At 38.2% G+C, this 19,330-nt stretch overlaps 4 protein-coding genes across 4 annotated transcripts; all 4 read left to right on the plus strand.

The window, feature by feature from the left end:
* The first annotated feature begins 833 nt into the window (after positions 1–833).
* LOC148087457 (uncharacterized) lies at positions 834–2,864 on the plus strand. The gene is made up of 2 exons (XM_087788231.1): positions 834–985; positions 1,270–2,864. Exons 1-2 carry the CDS (start codon positions 844–846, stop codon positions 2,631–2,633), a joined length of 1,506 nt encoding a protein of 501 aa, XP_087644357.1. The 5' UTR covers positions 834–843; the 3' UTR covers positions 2,634–2,864.
* Positions 2,865–4,465: 1,601 nt separating this feature from the next.
* On the plus strand, positions 4,466–8,168 carry LOC148087458 (uncharacterized). Its single transcript, XM_087788242.1, has 2 exons — positions 4,466–4,627; positions 6,473–8,168. Exons 1-2 carry the CDS (start codon positions 4,609–4,611, stop codon positions 7,909–7,911), a joined length of 1,458 nt encoding a protein of 485 aa, XP_087644368.1. The 5' UTR covers positions 4,466–4,608; the 3' UTR covers positions 7,912–8,168.
* Positions 8,169–9,291: 1,123 nt separating this feature from the next.
* On the plus strand, positions 9,292–13,620 carry LOC148087459 (uncharacterized). The gene is made up of 3 exons (XM_087788276.1): positions 9,292–9,562; positions 11,300–11,391; positions 11,816–13,620. Exons 1-3 carry the CDS (start codon positions 9,405–9,407, stop codon positions 12,988–12,990), a joined length of 1,425 nt encoding a protein of 474 aa, XP_087644402.1. The 5' UTR covers positions 9,292–9,404; the 3' UTR covers positions 12,991–13,620.
* Positions 13,621–14,493: 873 nt separating this feature from the next.
* LOC148087460 (uncharacterized) lies at positions 14,494–16,178 on the plus strand. The gene is made up of 2 exons (XM_087788286.1): positions 14,494–14,699; positions 15,200–16,178. The coding sequence occupies exons 1-2, from the start codon at positions 14,525–14,527 to the stop codon at positions 16,000–16,002; spliced, it is 978 nt and encodes a 325-aa protein (XP_087644412.1). The 5' UTR covers positions 14,494–14,524; the 3' UTR covers positions 16,003–16,178.
* The last annotated feature ends 3,152 nt before the right edge of the window (positions 16,179–19,330 follow it).

Below are 19,330 nucleotides of genomic sequence, written 5' to 3' on the forward strand. Positions count from 1 at the left end.
GAAAAAAAGGAGTAGTTTGGTAGTACAGAATAAGACACAAAACGAGTGTTTTTTAAATGTACTCACTCAAGACTTTGGAATACTTGTGTCGATAAACAGCACAACGTCCAGATGTGGGGCCAGTAATATCAACAGAGAAGCAGGAGTGACTTTTTTCACATCCACGTGTGTTCAGTCACTGATCAACACAAATCTTGTGCAGGAAGGATTTGATCAAAACATGGCAAATAGATCATTCCAAATCCTTCAAAAAATGACGCTATTCTATACTAACAACCACGCGAAAACACCAGCTGGAAATCATTTTAACTAATCAGCAATTACTGCCATCTAGTGGTGACTTATGTTGTCAGCCTTTATGTCAGATCAACTCTGGCGTTGGTGGATAAAAACTTGATTCAAATCAAATTAAGGAGAATTAAACAGATGGTTGATCAGATCCATTCAGCCTCTACTTTGTTTTATATATCACACAAAAATTGAGAAAGACAATTTATTCTAAAATCCGCTAAAAAGAACACACAGTTTTGCTCCAAGATGTTGACTTCACGAAATAAAATAGAGACGCCGTTTATTGACCGTTCTGTTTTGGGTAGACTTGTATTCATGTGGTAAAACAAGTCATATAATGTTAAAAATCAGACGGCATGCGTGTGAAAACCAATGGACATTCTTAACGTCCAATCAAATGCGTTCCTTCCAAGACGTGCCACCAATCAACACCCAGGAATAGTATGTGTAACGTCCAATCAGCGCCCCTCCCCGCTTTCTACTGTTTCCTGTTTAACAACAACTTCCGCTTTACTTCTAGTTGTTTATTTTCGTTTGGGGAATTGACTTTCAATGAGGTTTAGGTCTTTCTTGTACTTCAAGTCCACCCTAAACGAGGCAGGTCCAACGTGTCGCCCTTTGGTAAAAAAAAGAAGTAACAAACACGAGGCGGAACCAAAGAGGATCTCGCTGGTGATGGAGACGAGGAGAACAGGTACACACTCACAACAGAGCTGCACAAAGATCCTATTTATATATTGTATTAACTGAGTTAAATAATGTTTTATATAATTAGGTGAAAATGAATTATTTTAACAGCGTTTTTATTTCTGTGTCAAGTTTAGTTGATACAATATAATTAAAACAGTTTGTCATTTTCTGATTTAATTGTATATGAATGTAGTATTTTTACATTAGAGTTCCGTATTTAAGTCTCTGAACTGTATATAATAAATATAAACTGTACGGCATCACTCAAGTGTGTTTATGTCCCTGCAGACGTCCCTCAGCTGCTGATGAATAAAGACAACAGTTTTAAAGAACAGCAGGAGTGCAGCTCCAGTCTTGAACAAGAGGAGGAGGAAATTCATGTTATTAAAGTCAAAGAGGAAGAAGAAGAAGAAGTATCTTTGACTCCTGTTATTGAGAAGGGTGAAAAAGATGAAGTTGAGCAAGATTCTCTGACACGCAGGTTGACTCTGCACATTCAAACTGAAACTGAGCAGCAGGATTACAGTGTGTGTGATCCACGAAATCCCTACTTTATTAAAGAAGGAAGATACAAACTAAGAGAGGACACGGAGAGAGATGATTACTCCAGCATTTCTTTCAGAACTGTTACTGTGAAGAGTGAGTATGACGACGATGAGGAAGAATCAAGCAGCAGCTTGACTCAACACATAAAAACGGAAGCTGGTGAAGGCGATTTCGGATCAGGATCAGAATCAGCCAGCAATGAGGATACAGGTCTCAACAATGACCACCAGAGGTCACTCTCTTCTGACACGGACAACAGTGAAGACTGGTGTGAAACTAGTAACACAAAGTCAGGTTCCAACTCTGTGGAGAATCCAGAAGTTGATGCCAGTGAGAAGAAAGATGCTGCAGATCAGACATCACTGCCCTGCTCTCAATGCAGGAGGAGGTTTTCGTCGAAGGCCGGGTTGACTAAACACTTGCAACACTGCTGTGGAGAATCGTTGAATTGTTCTGTGTGTGGAAAATATTTTGAAAGGAGATATAATCTAGAAATTCATTTTAAAACGCACACCGGCGAGAAACCCTTCTGTTGCTCTCAGTGTGGTAAATGTTTTACTCAAAGAGGGAGCTTGAAGGAACACATGAGAAGTCATAGTGTAGAGAAACCTTTTGTCTGCTCCGAGTGTGGTAAAGGATTCAAATGGCGTGCACAGCTGAAGACACACTTGAGAAGTCACACTGGAGAAAAGCCTTTTATCTGTGCTCAGTGTGGAAAATGTTTCACTCAGAGCAGTCAAATGAAAACGCATGCAAAAATCCACACTGGTGAAAAACCCTTCTGCTGCACTCTGTGTGGTAAATGTTTCACGCAGGGCGTTCAACTGAGGGAGCACATGAGAAGCCATCGTGGAGAAAAACCTTTCTCCTGCTCTCAGTGTGATAAATGTTTTACTCAGAGAAGGAACCTCACTCTACACATGAGGGGTCACACTGGAGAAAAACCCTTCACCTGCACTCAGTGTGATAAGAGTTTTGCGTCGAGAGATTCTTTGAAGGCACACATGAGAAACCACACTGGGGAAAAACCTTTCAACTGTTCTTGGTGTGGTGAATCATTTAAGTGGCGTGAACAACTGAGGAAACACAGGAAAATTCACACTTGAAAATAATTTTGACTACTAAAACATACAATGTGAACAAAGAAATATGAAAGAACTCACACAGCTGCGATTTCACTGCTCAATAACTAAATTATTAACACCACGTAAGGTGAATGTGTGTTCCATCGTGTTCCAGTTTTGTCCATGCATGTCTGTAAGAATCTTCTTTACTTGGATTGAAAGTTCCTCCCAGTTTCATAATTTCAGGATCTCCAACATACTTCCTTAAACAATAAAGATCATCAGCTGAGGAAACGGATTCTGGGTCAATAAGTGAATTTATACTTAATTAAGTTTTCACTCAAGGATGGATTGAATTTAATTGAAGTGCTCATGCAATGGAGGTTAATGGGAGCCATGCTATCTTCAAAAGCTCGGGCTGACTTGTCATCTCGAAAGGTGGTGTTGAGACATTTAGTCGTTCTCCATCTGTAGCTGGGAAATTATTTTGCCTTTCATCAGGACTGTTCCAAGGAAGGGAATCAACTTCATGTATTGCCTCCAGAATATAGACTTTTAGTCCGGCTCAAGCAGCTTTGACATCTTCCTGAGTGTAGACGTTCCCACTTGCGTTTCTCCGCTTTAAGCTGCTTCTTAAGCTGCTTCCCTATTTGTTGTATTTTCTTCTTGCAATTTTTCTATCAATAATGCTTCAATATTCTCTCTCCTTAGATGCCTAAGATTTACAAAACAATGTGCTTCTGTTTTGACTGGAGACTGAAAGTGGCCAATTTCAAAGGCAGAAGATTGATGAAGTGAGCTAGCATAGCTTCTGTTAAGTAGCTCCCTGCAAAAAAGTTGAACTTGCTCTGCATCCAACTCTCCACTGACACAAGTTTGTCTTTTATCAGCAAGTTGCTTGATATCTGTTGTCACCTCCCATGCTTCAACGCGGCACATTAACACAGTTGATGTGTGATCTCGTATTTCGGGGAAGATGTTCATCATTGCGTTTTCCTCTTTCTCTAGAGCTTCAACAAGAAATGTCAACTCTACTTCATTGACGCCAGGTTTGAGAAGCTTCCTTGACTCACAAGTTTGAAGTATTCTTTACCTTTTCGGTTATTTATTTTGTATTTTGTGAGTCGGGTTCTTAATTTGAGGACGTTGACTTTGGATGCCATTCATTTCTTTCAATTAACTTTTGAGAATTTCTATGAAGCATTTTTTCTCTTTTTTTCTTCTTCAATCTCTAAAGATAAACCATTTGATAATAAAAACGAATTAAATAAACATATGGTCTGTAAAGCTACAAATATCTCTTCCAAACTGTAAATTCTGCACCTTCAACATATAGATGGCCACTTTAAAGAAGCTAATCTTTTAAATTAACAATAATGTTGAACTACGCAAGAACTTAACATCAAGTAAATGTACTTCCTGAAACGTCTGTTAAATAGGGGATAAGGTCTGTTTATCAATAAACATATTAATGTCAATTAATATCCTTTAACATTCAAACATGTGCATCGCGGAACCGCATTATTGCTTTTAAAAATAAAAGTCGACGAAAATAAGACGAAAAACTCTGCAAACAAACGAAACATCTGGTATATATCATAATAATTCACATTATTTCCAACAAAAAAGCGTGTTTAATTTAGCCAAAGACGTATTTTTGATCTAAAACAATGACCAAAATACTTATATCGGAAGTGGTACGTGAGAAAAGTAATGGACATTCTTACTGTCCAATCAAAGGCGTCGCTTTCGCGACGTGTCACCAATCAACACCCAGGAATAATACGGTGTCGTCCAATCAGCGCGTTTTGTCTTTTCCCGTTAACCAACTTCCGCCTTTGTTCTCGCAGATTTATTTTCGGTGGAGAAATCGTTTTCAGATCCTGTTGGTCCGTCTTGTACTTCAAGGTCACGTTGAGAAAACCATCTTTCACTCTCTCAGATCTACGAACAGGTCCAACGAGTCTTTGTTCGTCACGTAAATAAACACGAGGCGGAACCAAAGAGGATCTTGCTCATGATGGCGACGAGACCAGGTACACACTCACTCATGAGCTACACAAAGACCCTGTTTATGTACTTAGTAGAGTTAAATTCTCTCTTATGTGATGCGATGAAAATGATTTCGTTCCTTAACTTGTCCACTAAATGTAGAGTGCGCGTCATGACAGAACATTACGGTAACCGTAAACAAGCTTCACAACAACTCGAACGAAAGTCAAATAATGAATCATTTATTCGGATTTTCTGTGAATTAGCTTATTTTTTCATGTAAATTATTTATGCATATGAACTATTACTGTGGACGATGAAAATGAATGGTGAATGAATTTAAATATTTTCAAAAAAAAATTCAAATCTTATTGACATTTTTACTAAAACGATTAATTTGTCAATATTTACTTTTCAAAGTAAACACCATGTCGACGATGAAGGTTGTACTTTTATGTTTTTGGATGTATGATGTTGTGACTCATTTAAATACAGTATAAAAATGAAGGTATTTAGACTTTAGAGAACTATAAAAATAAAAATCTCAAGCCACTTTAAAAACAGTCACGTGTCATTTAAGATCAAAGTTCTTTCTATTAATTGACTGAATTTGAGACTGCGGTTTTTCGATTAAGCCCGTTGTGTTCATGTGTAAATACAGTATATTAGTGTCACCTTTAAATGGAAATAATATTTTAAAAAAAAGTTAAACTTCTATCAATGATAACATCATATCATCAGAAAAGAAGATAAACATAGAATAATAGATAAACTTTATTGATCCCTCTGAAGGTCTTCTTTCAGAAAATTGTTTCTCCGGCTCACAGCAACCCAGACGATAGATTCATAAAACAAGAACAAAGTTCAATAAAAAGAAAGTGCAAGATGACACAATCTAAAAGCCCCAAAGTGGTAGTTCTGGATTAACTGTATTTACTTGTTTTTGTGTTACTCTTTGTGATTATGCAATCCATGCTATATTTGGTAGAAGAATGTACAGTATTACATTATTATCAAGCAGAGACCTTTTAAAAGCTCACGAAAGATTTCACAAGACTCCCTTTCTTCGTGTTATTTGTAACTGACTTCAGCTTCTTCCACGAGCATTATTAAAACATCGTTCCATTGGTGATGTAAATGCAACTAGGCTTTTTATATTTTTGCTACAACCTCCTTTCGAGGATCCACCAGGTTATGACAGATTGACATTGATGTACAAGTCATTCATCTGCTCGTGTCTTAATAATAGCCCCACATCACAATGAAGTTCTGATGGCAGGTTCACCAGGTCACCAAGAGGATTGATAGATAGATAGATGGATGGATGGATGGATGGATGGATGGATGGATGTGCTCTGCAGATTATCATGTCCCTAATCATTGAATTACCTTATTAAACCATGTCTATTTTAATATTAAGATTGTAACTATTGTTTTATTTCTCCATTTGTACATTTTTAGAAAGTAGAAAATAATTGTGGCATATAAAGAATTAATGGGGAGGCATGGGGTGGGTTGATAATGGCTTTATTATGAAATGTGAAGTTTTAAATTATAGCTATTTCCCTCTGTACAACCAAATATTTAACATGATTTATTATGCCTAAAGCAGAGTGCTCACGGTTTTCTGCATGTAAGCTACTTATTCAAAAAGTCAAAATCTATAATCCCAAAAATTGCAGTATCATCTCCAAATTCAGTCATGTGACAGATATAATAACAATATATATATACATATTTTTGTATCATTAATTAAGGTTGACTACCTTTATACTGAAGTTCAATAAGTGCAACGCTTAAGATGACATGAATCAAAAAGACTGCAGTCATATGTCTCCAAATTCTCTCATTCAAATCAAATCTGATGTTGATTATATATGTCCCTGCAGACGTCCAGCAGCTGCTGATGAATAAAGACAACAGTTTCACAGAGAAGCAGGAGTGTCTGGAACAAGAGGAGGAGGACATTCATGTTATTAAAGTACAAGTAAAAGAGGAGGAGGAAGAAGAAGAAGTCTCCAATTTCCCTTTGACTCCTGTTATTGAGAAGCGTGAAGTTGAGCAAGATTCTCTGACACGCAGGTTGACTCGGAACATACAAACTGAAGCTCAGCAGCAGGATTACAGTGGGTGTGATCCACGAAATCCTTACTTTATTAAAGAAGGAAGATACAAACTAAATGAGGACACGCAGAGAGATGATTACTCCAGCATTTCTTTCAGAGCTGTTACTGTGAAGAGCGAGTATGACGACGATGAGGAAGAATCAACCAGCAGCTTGACTCGACACATAAATACAGAAGCTGACGGAGAGAATTTCGGATCAGAATCAGCCAGCGATGTGGATACAGGTCTCAACAATGACCACCAGAGGTCACTCTCTTCTGACACGGATAACAGTGAAGACTGGTGTGAAACTAGTAACACAAAGTCAGGTTCCAACTCTGTGGACAATCCAGAAGTTGATGCCAGTGAGAAGAAAGACGCTGCAGATCTCACATCACTGCCCTGCTCTCAATGCAGGAGGAGGTTTTCGTCGAAGGCCGGGTTGACTAAACACTTGCAACACTGCTGTGGCGACTCTTTGAATTGTTCCGTGTGTGGAAAATATTTTGAAAAGAAATATAAATTAGAGATTCATTTTAAAACGCACACCGGCGAGAAACCCTTCTGTTGCTCTCAGTGTGGTAAATGTTTTTCTCAAAGAGGGAGCTTGAAGGAACACATGAGAAGTCATAGTGGAGAGAAACCGTTTGTCTGCTCTGAGTGTGGTAGAAGTTTCAAATGGCGTGCACAGCTGAAGACACACTTGAGACGCCACACTGGTGAAAAGCCTTTTATCTGCGCTGAGTGTGGGAAATGTTTTACTGAGAGCAGTCAATTGAAAACGCATGCAAAAATCCACACTGGTGAAAAACCCTTCACCTGCTCTCTGTGTGGTAAATGTTTCACACAGAGAATTCAACTGAGGGAACACATGAGAAGTCACACTGGAGAAAAGCCTTTTATCTGTGCTCAGTGTGGGAAATGTTTTACCCAGAGCAGTCAATTGAAAACGCATGCAAAAATCCACACTGGTGAAAAACCCTTTAGCTGCTCTCAGTGTGATAAATGTTTTACTCAGAGAAGGAACCTCACTCTACACATGAGGGGTCACACTGGAGAAAAACCCTTCACCTGTACACTGTGTGTTAAGAGTTTTGCGTCGAGAGATTCTTTGAAGGCACACATGAGAAACCACACTGGGGAAAAACCTTTCAACTGTTCGTGTGGTGAATCATTTAAGTGGCGTGAACAACTGAGGAAACACAAAAAAAATCACACTTGAAATGATAAAACAATACAAGAAAATTCACAATTGGGAGAAAACATGTCTGCTTTGAAAAGTACTTCTGCTGAATGTTTGAGACACGTTTTCACACAATGTTTGGTTAGAAAATTTAAGAAGTTGCACTGGATAAAATCTTCTGCTCACTTGTTTGTTTTGCTACATGAAAATACATGTTTTTATAAATATCTCACACGTGCTAAAGTTGTGAAACATTTTTTATTTCCTCATTGTAAACGAATAAAGATTTACCTACATGGCTGCGATTTAATTGCTCAATAAATAAATTATTACTCAAAATGAATGTGTGGATGACAGAGGATGTTGAATCTAGAATCATAAGAGCAATGTGAAGCAATTTTCAGCTGATTACAAAAAGTCAAGCATCTACAAAAACAGTATTATGTCATTTAAGATTAAAGTATATCAATTGCACGACTGATTTGAGACTGCGTTTTTTATTTATTTAGGCTGTTGTGTTCATTTATATACAGGTGTCACCTTAATAGAAATAAAAACTTGTATCGAAGATAAAATCATATTATCAGAAAATAAGATAGTAACAACAAGTTGGATTAACTCCATATAGTCGTTTTTGTCTTACCCTTTGTGATTATACAATACAATCAATGCTATATTTAGTAGAAGAATGTACCGTATTAGATTATTATCAAGCAGACACCTTTTTCCTGGAACGCCACAATAGAAGCACAGGTAAGATTTCACAAGACTCTTTTTCTTCATGTTATTTGTTACTGACTTCAGGCTTCTTCCACGACCACTATCAAAACATCGTTCCATTGATGTATGTAATAGCAACTAGGCTTTTTACATTTTGCTGCCATTCCCGACGATCCAACAAGTTATGACGGATTTTTATTGATATACAAATGCACTTTTGAAAGTTACAATTGTAAGTAACTAGTGAGTCTTTTATCTGCTTCTGTCTCATCAGTAGCCCCACATCACAATGCAGCTATGAGGGCATCAGGTCACCAAGATGATGGATGTTAAACAAATGCTTTTTTAGGTAATTTAATAAATAGCAATAAATAGGATGCTTTTCTGTTTTTGTGGGTTCAATACTACAGCACCTGAAGCTGTCAGGAACTCCAGTAAATAGGTTATAGTTTTTTTTTACTTTTCATCAGAACACTTTCAATTAATTAATACATTATGTATTTCGGGGACAGATGATATGAATTACAATCGGAATATTATATTCTTCATAATGTTGACAGAACTGTACGTTATTTATACAACTAGATAAAATAATTAATAGAGCGTGAGAATGAGGGAGGTGGAACTATCTTTTCTCCATGGGGTCCGTCGGAATTTAAAAAGTGTGACACCGGAAGTAACCAACGCACGGACAAAGAATCTCAGGTTGATGTACTTGTGCGTCCTTAAAAAAAACAGAATGTCTTCACTTCAGACCCTCAAACAGTTCGTCAACGATCGTCTGGTCGCTGCAGAAGAAACCCAGTAACTCGATGAAAGCTTCTACGAGACCCCCGGAGAGAGACCGCTCTATGGCCGACATCCCTCCGGCCTGCAGGCCTGACCTCACACGGTCAGAGTCCAGCAGGAAGTGGCTCAGTCTGGACCACAAGTGTGGCTCAGCTTCTGCCCCCATGAGAAAGGCTGAAAAGTAGGTCTGGAACTTCGTCTTTTGATGCAGGCCTCGTTTCTGGAGCTTGTATCTGAATCTCGCAGAATTATAACGTAACAGGATTTAAAAACATTAGAACACGTGTGTCAAACTCAAAAAAAACATTTCCTACGTGATGACGTCACACGCTGCAAATGCGAACGTGTCTTTAAAATATTTTTATGGGTTAATGCAGGGGTGGGAAATTAAAATTCTTCAAGGGCCACATTAAATTATGTGGATGTTGTTAGGGGCCGTCAAGCAAAAATAAAGATGAAAAAATCCCCCCCCCCATAAAGGACATTAGCCCATGACATTTATTAAGTTAAATATGATGCAATTTTATTGTTGTATAGATGAGGGAAAGAAAACATTTCTTCCATTAACTTGAAAATGTTTATAATTTAAAATGTTTTGAGGGATTAATATATACACAAAAACGTACACACAAAAAGGAGGGAAGTGTTATGTGAAAATGTAATGAATAATAAATACAAAATACATTTGTTAATGCATTAGAACCATTTATAAATGATCATACTTTGACATTACGAGGGCCGCATGATACTTTTTACCCCATATAAAACATTCATTTTCCATTCTTTCATTTCCTGGTCTGACGCTACATGTGATTTTTTTTTAAACCAACGGAAGTGTCCGCCCTACATGTGACAAAGCTGCTGATTTTCGATTAATTTTTTTCCCTGATTTAAATGTTTATTGCCAGTAGTGTTAGAAAAACACATGTTTTTTTTTGTGATGCATACATTATACAAATGGAACACATTAAATAAATATAAAATGACTTGTTCAATAAAGTGGGCATATATATACATTTAATAATTGATTTAAATCAGGAAAGAAAATCGAAAAGAAAACAAAAAAAAAAATACGTCATCACGTAGGAAGTGGGGGGACCGAAATTGTACCTACACCGGCATGCCAAGTTTATTTCATAGACAAGAAACGGAACGACGACAGTTTTAGCCACTATTTTGAAAGCGTTTGGACCCATGGCTTTTTGCGACGTTAGGACATAAGTGAGCACGGCTGGCTGGACCAGAGTGGGATTCGAGTCACCACAACCTACAAAGAAACAGAGAAGTGAAGCTGAAGAGAGAGGAAGGGGAAGTAACACAAACCACAGAAATGTGTGTTTGCAACATGAGGGAAGTCGTGTGTTAACCGTTAGATGACATTAGTTCCTGCTTCTCTGTGCTCGCGTCACTGGATATTTATCATGTCAGCCACTCTTGTGGCTGTAAAAATGTTTGACACACCTTCAACAGGTGCTTGACGTTAGAGAGAGGAGACACATCAAAGTACATCAGATAGTACACGCTCACACATATGATTAATGAACTAATGTTTAGCTCACATGGAGGTCACGTACATGTCCAGAGACGAAGAGTGACCCCATTGATCTGTTTGAAGATGGAGTTTTTGTTTGTCTGAATACATGAGGATGACTCACAGCTTTGATGTAACAAAGCGTTTCCTGCGACACTTCCAAACAAAAACAGCTTTTCTATCAGTTGCTTCTGGTCCAACACTCTTCTCATCGTCAACAATACAATCTGTGAGGAAACCTGGAAGAAGCAACGACTGAGATTGTAGATGAATCTCCCCCCAATACATTCTCCATCTTTATTCTTTGATGTCTCTATAGTCCCTTACATGCCTTTTCTGTATTCTGCTTTGAAGCTCCCGAAGATAATCTTCTATTCTCTACCATAGAGCAGTGGGTTGCAGTGATTACGAGTTGAACCTTCAGCGAGAACAGCTGGACGTGTTTCTGAAGCAACCTGTGGTTCGTCTACAACGTTTAGGTCAGTACGACAAAACTGTTTGAGCAACATGTTATTTAAGTAACGTCAATATATTTAAAATACTTTTAAATGTATTAATATTATTTTATCTGAATTAGAAATGTTATTCTTTAAAAAAAAAAATTGGGCATGAGATCAAACATATTTTAAAAGAGACTTCCTTAACTCGCCACACTTGCCTTTAAACTACATCCTTTTTTCTTGGAACAAATTTGTCAAAAACTCTTAAGAAGATGAATTACCTGCAAACTTCTCTGACACTGATAAGTTATTGTCTTGAGTGTGTGACTGAAAATGAGCAGCATGGGGGCATTTCAAAGTGTTTGTCTATGTGACGCCCCAGAACAATTTAAAATGTCTTGTCAATGAAACTCATTCTTTTGTCACGTATCCAAGATTTAATAAACACGTCGTGTCCCTGCAGAACTCCAGCAGCTGCAATCGATTAAACAAGAAGATTCTCCTGAGCAGGACTGTAGACCCAGCCTGGACATTGAAGAACCAGAAACTTTAGAGAATGAAGGTGAGAAGCAAGAACACGTTGCTCTTGTCCAAGTGAAGAGTGAAGATGAGGCTCTGAGAGAAGAAGAACCTTCCAGCAGCAGCTTGACTCGACACATAAAAACAGAAGCCGATGGAGACAACTGTGGAGGATTTGTCCAAGTGAAGAGTGAAGATGAGGCTCTGAGAGATGCAGAACCTTCAAGCAGCAGCTTGATTCAACACATAAAAACAGAAGTTGAGAACTGTGGAGGATCTGAACTAAACACACTTCCTCCCCCTGACCATCAGAAGCAGGTCTCATCTGAATGTGACACTGATGACAGTGAAGACTGGAGAGAAACCAGTAACTCTCAGCCAAGTTCGAACTCTGTGGCGAATCCAAGAATACAAATCGGAGAGAAGAAAGTTGCCCCTGAAGACAAAGAACTGACCTGCTCTGGATGTGGACTAAAAACTAATTCCAGGTCTGGAATAACTCGACACTTAAAAGTCTGCTCTGAAACATTGACTTGTTCATATTGTGCAAAATGTTTCGACAATCGAAAGGATCTTCAGGTCCACAAGAAAATTCACTCTGGTGAAAAACCGTTTATATGCTCTTCTTGTGGTAATCGTTTTAAAGAGAGAGCAGTACTTTTGCAGCACTTGAAAGTTCATTCTGGTGAAAAACCATTTATATGCTCTTTTTGTGGTAAACGTTTTAAACAGAGTTCAATACTTTCGCGTCACCTGGTAGTTCACACTAGTGAAAGACCATACAAGTGCTCTCATTGTGGTAAATCTTTCAAAGAGAGACAAGTACTTTCGTGTCACATGAAAGTTCACTCTGGTGAAAAACCTTTTACATGCTCTTCTTGTGGTAAAGGTTTTAAAGCTAAGAGGGACCTTTCGTGCCACCTGGTAGTTCACACTAGTGAAAGACCATTCAAGTGCTCTCATTGTGATAAACCTTTTAAAACTAAGAGGGACCTTTCGTGTCACCTGATAGTTCACTCTAGTGAAAGACCATACAAGTGCTCTCATTGTGATAAGCGTTTCAAAGAGAGATCAGTACTTTCTCGTCACCTGCTAGTTCACACTAGTGAAAGACCGTAAAAATACTCTCACTGTGGTAATGTTTCAAAAAGAGATCAGCAGTTTCATGTCATATGAAAATTCACTCTGGTGAAAAAACATTTATATGCTCTCTTTGTAATAAATGTTATAAAGCTAAAAAGGAGCTTTCGAGTCACATGCGAGTTCACACTGATGAAAGACCATACAATTGCTCCGTTTGTGATAAACTTTTCAAAAGGAAAATGGGACTTAAGAACCACATGGAAATTCACTCTGGTGGGAAGTCATTCACCTGTTTTGACTGTGGTAAGTACGACACTCAGATCTTAGAGTACACATGAGAGTTCATTCTGTAGAAAAATCTTTTTCCTGCTCTCAGTGTGGTAAATATTTTATACACCAAGAGAGCTTAAAGGGACACATGAGGTATCATCAAGTAATTTCTAAATAAGAACCCAACTCACTCACTACATCTGAAGTCAAAATGAGTGTAATAGATGAGCGTGAAATAATACAGTCTCATTGAAACTTTTGTTTTACTGCCTGATGTTGGACAAAGCTTTCAAATTGTGTTTTTGTTTGTTGTTTCTTTATTAGTTAACGTGTTGGAATTCTCTGTCAAAGGTCATCACTCAGAGATACTTGTTGAATTAAAAGTAGAGCATTGAATATTCTCTTTTGATCATTTTTCTCCTTATTTTTTGTGATTGAGTCTGAAATTGTTTACAATTTTCTTACCACTGGGAGACGGAGTCCGTGCTCCACCATAGGATAATGGACTCCCACAGCTGTTTGGAAGACTTTCACCTGAGGAATTAGAAAGACACAGCTTGGGTGGCGTTAACCTCAAGTGTTAAACCAGATGATTTAAGTGAAGCATCTAAATCGATCTCTTCATGTCCTCACCTAAATGTAAGTATTAGGGTTGTGATGGTTCCTTGTCTGATATACACTGGATCTATAGTTTCTACAGTCACAGAACATTTCTTTGTGACCACTTTGAACCCCAGGGTAAGGAGAAACTACATTCCTGTCACTGGCTACAGCTCTAGGCTGCTAATGGGTTAGCTATCCCAAATATTGACTATATGGAGCTAGAGTTAAGTGGCAGAGGTACTTTGAAATCATTTTAGACATTTTAATAAATGGCCATAAAATATGCTGCTTGACTGTCGAGGATTCAATCCTACTGTATATGAATCTGTCAAGAACTCTAGTCACAACTTTGAAATTCATGAATTATCATGGATTCATTTGTTGAGTTAATTATTAGGTTATAGTTTTTTTTTAAACTTTTTATCAGAACACCTGAATACATGAATAAAGAAAATATTTTGAGCAAATGAGATTAAATTATATATTCGGAATAATAATTATATTCTTCATAATTCATATTGACAAAACTGATTCATTATTAATAGAACTAGATGAATTGGTAAAGCGCATGAAATGAATGGAGATGGAACTATCTTTTCTCCATGGGGTCCGTCGGATGTCAAAAAGTGTGACACCAAAAGCAAACAACACTCTGGAGGGAAAGGGTTGATGTCGTTGTGGAGTTTTTTAAAGCAGAATGTCTTCACTCCAGACTCTCAAACAGTTCGTCAACGATCGTCTGGTCGCTGCTGCTGAAGAAATCTTCGGAGTGTTTCAACAAACTGTGTCCGAGTTGGAGAACGAGTTGAACCGTCAGCGTGAACAACTGGACGTGTTTCTGAAGCAACCTGTGCTTCATCTACAACCTTTAGGTCAGTACAACACAACGTTTTTGTCACTTTAATGTCGTTGATCCCACTCTGGAGTCATTGTTAAAATGTAATTTATAAGAGTGTTATAGATTAACTTGTCACTGTAACTTCATTATTAAGTGAATTAATCACTTATTTCATATCCAGTGTTTTTAATTGGTTTTCCTTATGTGGCTGGACATGGTCAGATAAAATTATTATTTTAATTTAAAGGAAAACCAAATAACGACACCTTGTAAAATGAACGTAGGTTCAGCGAATAGTGAGGCAGAGGTTGTGGTTCCATTTTCAGAAAACATAATTAATAAAACAATTCGAGCTTCAGTAAAAAGATGATCAATTATAGAAAGATAGATAGATAGATGAACTTTATGGATATCTTTTCGGAGAAATACGAGTATTTTGCAAAATCATTGAACAGAAAACAGAACATTGATCTAAACCCACTACAATTATTTTTTTACTCTTGTTACTGAAAAGATGAACGTTTATTTCTGCAGACGTCCAGAAGCTGAGAGTGACTAAACAAGAAGATCATCCTGAGCAGGTCTATAGACCCAGTCTTGACCTCGAAGACCCAGAACCTCCAAATGACGCTGGTGAGAAGCAGGAAAAACCCGCTCTTGTCCAAGTGAAGAGTGAAGATGAAGTTCAGAGAGATGAACAACCTTCAACCAGCAGCTTGATTCGACACATAAAAACAGAAGTTGATGAAGACAATTGTGGAGGATCAGAACCAGAATTATATACACTTCACCAATCTGTCCACCAGAGGAAACTCTCTTCTGAAGCTGACACTGATGACAGTGAAGACTGGAGAGACACACATGAGATTCAGTCAGATTCAAACGCAGTGGAGGCTCCAAAGGTTCATGGAAGTGAGAAAAAGGATAAACCAAAATCACTGAAATGCTCTGGATGTGGGAGAATATTTTCTGGAAAAAGGGGACTTGCTTTGCACATCTGTAGATCACTGACGTGTTTGGATTGTTCAAGATGTTTTAAATCAATGGGAAAGCTTCAAGATCACATGAGAATTCACACTGGTGAAAAACCATATATCTGCTCTCACTGTGGTAGATGCTTTGCACAAAGTGGGGTACTGAAAGTGCATATGAGGAGTCATACAGGTGAAAAACCCTATATCTGCCCTCAGTGTGGTAAAGGTTTTATAACTAAAGGAAACCTAGATGTACACATGAAATCTCACACTGGAGAAAAACCGTTTGCTTGCTCTTTTTGTGATAAACACTTTATTCTGAAGAAGACTCTGCAAAGACACATTAAAGTACACACTAGATAAAAAACATCTCAAATATCTCACTGAGGTGGAATCTTTATTTTGACTGATAACAGCTTTAGACTTGGCTTGGCTAACTGCTAACAATCTCTGCAACCAACTTTGTTATACCTTTGCTTAATGTCCTTTGATATAATGAAACAGTTAAACTTTGTTAAAATAAAATAAATGTATCATTGCATTTGTCTCGTCATTATATTTCTGACATGTTGATATTCAGGTTAATTAATGTCTTCATATAATGTCACATTTTTCTTTGTCATCGTAGCTATATTTATTCTTCTCATCCTTTATTCAATACAAGAGCTTTAAAATAAATCATAATGTAATTACTTGAATGTGTAGAACAACACTTAGTGTTTCAATGTTTTGTTGAGACAACTGAACCTTTAACTGCACGTTTGAACTTCTTCTTTCCTCGGCCAGAGATCAACCTCAACATCCCACTTCAAGAACTGGTTCTGCTTGTGTCTGGATCATGAATATTGTTTAGTTCAAGGTTACCTAAATAAACAAACACAATGAACTGAAACAAAGTCACAATGGCAAAAGAAAATAAACGTAACACAAGATGATGAAATCAAAACTGAGAGAAGGGGATCAAACCGAGGCCAAACGATTTATGGTGGAAGTTCCACCGTGGCGGGGGACTTTGTGTTTACATCAGTGATGCCTGACAACGCTGTATGGTCTACAAACACTGCTTATCTGGTGGAGTTTATGAATATTAAATGCCGGCCTCTCTACCTGCCAAGGGAATTTAGTGCCATATTACTGGTGGCAATATACATCCCCCCTGGCTCCAATAACAACAGGAGTGAGGCGCTGCAAGAACTCCACCAGCATATCAGTGACCAGCAGACAGCCCACCCAGATGCCTTCCTCATCCTGCCTGGAGATTTCAACCACGCCAACCCAAAGAACATGTTTCCACAGCTCCACAAACACATCAACTTTCCAACACGAGGATCAATACCCTGGACAATGTTTACTCCACACACAAAGGTGTCTAAAAAGGCTTGTATTCTCCCTCATCTTGGAGCCTCAGACCACACCACTGTAATGCTAATGCCAGCATACAGGCCGCTGGTTAAAGTCAACAAACCAGCTAAAAGGCAAATTCGCGTTTGGCCTGAGGGTTCTACAGAAGCACTCCAGGACTGCTTCTCCACCACAGACTGGAGCATGTTCAGAGAAGCAGCCACCTACACCGGCACGACAGACCACCAAGAGTACACGCAGTGATGCTATAATGAAGTTACTTAATACATGTGGAAGTGCAAGGACGATGTCACGGTCACCAGAACCATCTCCATTCGGGCCAACTAGAAGCCATGGCTGACAAATGTAGTCTACAGACTCAACATGAGAGCTCGGAATGCAGCCTTCAAAGCAGGCGACAATATTGGTTCTGAGGACGGCCGGGGCTAACCTGTCACGAGGCATCAGGGTGGCCAAGAGGTAGTATTCCAGCAGGATTTCTGACCGCTTCAGCGACAGCAGAGACACCAGGAACCTGTGGAGCTTCTGGTTCGACACATTGCCAAATTTACCATTAGCTTATCAAAAGAATGACTATAATAATAAACTTTGAGTAAATAAAGTTCAGTCCTTTGGTGATCTTAAATCAGATTGTTCTCAAATATAGTAGGCCAGGAGGCCTTGAGAGTATTTTTGTTTCAAAAATTATAAAAAGAGTATGTGGGAATGTTTTCTTCTTGCAAAAAACATCCAGATGAGGGGAATGACAATGGGAGTGTGAAGCTTTTAATTCAATAAATGACTCTGGATCGTTTCACATGGACGTGAGCAAACAACTAAAACCAAGATCAATGTTATTTTTGTAGTTTCTATATTGATACTATTTGGTTACATTTATCTGTTGTAACTATTTAAAACATTATAGCAAATTGCTTTGTTCAAGCCAACATAATAACACTTTCATAAATCAGCCAAAGATGAAATGAATCATACAGGAATGGGTCCGGATTTTAATATTCAAATCCCTTGATGTCAGCATTTTATTTTCAGTACTAAGTGAGCAGCATTATGTGTACTTCAGTATAGTAGTAGTTATTGAAGTTAACTTTTGAAGTTAATTGTTATAGTAACAGAAACAAAAATAATGATAGGCAAAATGCTACACATTGGACAAAACACCTAATAATCGCAGACACATATTCAAGATGACTAAAAAAGAAAGACATGAAGTAAAAGGTTTTTTTTATCTTTTGTGAATCCTCATGTGTTTATGCAGATTAGAGTCATATGTAAATTTTTTATGACAAATGGAGCAGCTGAATGGTTTTTCTCCAGTGTGGACTCTCAGGTGTGCTTTCAGGTTCCCTTTAGATTTAAAACGTTTTAAAAAGGTAGAGCAGTTGAAGGGTTTCTCACCAGTATGACTTCTCATGTGATTCTCAAGATCATGTCTAGTGTTAAAGCATTTTCTACACAACAAACACGTCAGTGATTTACAGAAGTGCCGAGTCAGCCCAGCCTTTGCAGAAAACGCTTTCCCACATCCAGAGCATTTCAGTGATTTAGCACAATCTTTCTTCTGACCAACATAACCCTTCGGAACCTCCACAGATTCTGAATCTGACTGGAGATACAGTTTTCTTCTCCATTCTTCACTGTCATCAGTGTCACATTCAGAAGAGAGTGGCCTCTGGTGGCCAGAGTGGTGAAGTGCATATAGTTCTGATCCTCCAATGTAGTATTCATCAGCTTCTGTTTTTATGTGTCGAGTCAAGCGGCTGGTTGAAGGTTCTTCCTCCGTCTGAGACACATCTTCACTCTTCACTTGGACAAGAGCAACATTTTCCTGGTTCTGATCTTCGTTGTGTGGAGGTTCTGGGTCTTCAAAGTCCAGACTGGGTCTACAGTCATAAGAGTTTTCTTTTTTAATCACTTGCTGCTGCTGCTGGTTACCTGCCAGGACAGAAGACATTCATGATCTTGGAAATTTAAAATCGTGAGAGCAATGTGATCAATTTACAATATATTAGGGGTTACTTTGTGATTTGTGAAGCCAGTTATATCACAACACATTTCGGATAAATGTATCGTAGCTGTTTAGCGTAACAACACAACACACAGGTAATTTACGTTGGATATCCGATATCAAACTAACTTTACCAAGGTAACAAAGTGTGTACAGTCAGGTTGTACTAACCTAAAGTACGAACCACAGGTTGCTTCAGAAACACGTCCAGTTGTTCACGCTGACGGTTCAACTCGTTCTCCAACTCGGACACAGTTTGTTGAAACACTCCGAAGATTTCTTCAGCAGCAGCGACCAGACGATCGTTGACGAACTGTTTGAGGG

The sequence above is a fragment of the Callionymus lyra genome, chromosome 1, assembly GCF_982586985.1.
Source record: "Callionymus lyra chromosome 1, fCalLyr1.hap1.1, whole genome shotgun sequence".
In the NCBI taxonomy this organism is placed as follows: Eukaryota; Metazoa; Chordata; class Actinopteri; order Syngnathiformes; family Callionymidae; genus Callionymus; species Callionymus lyra.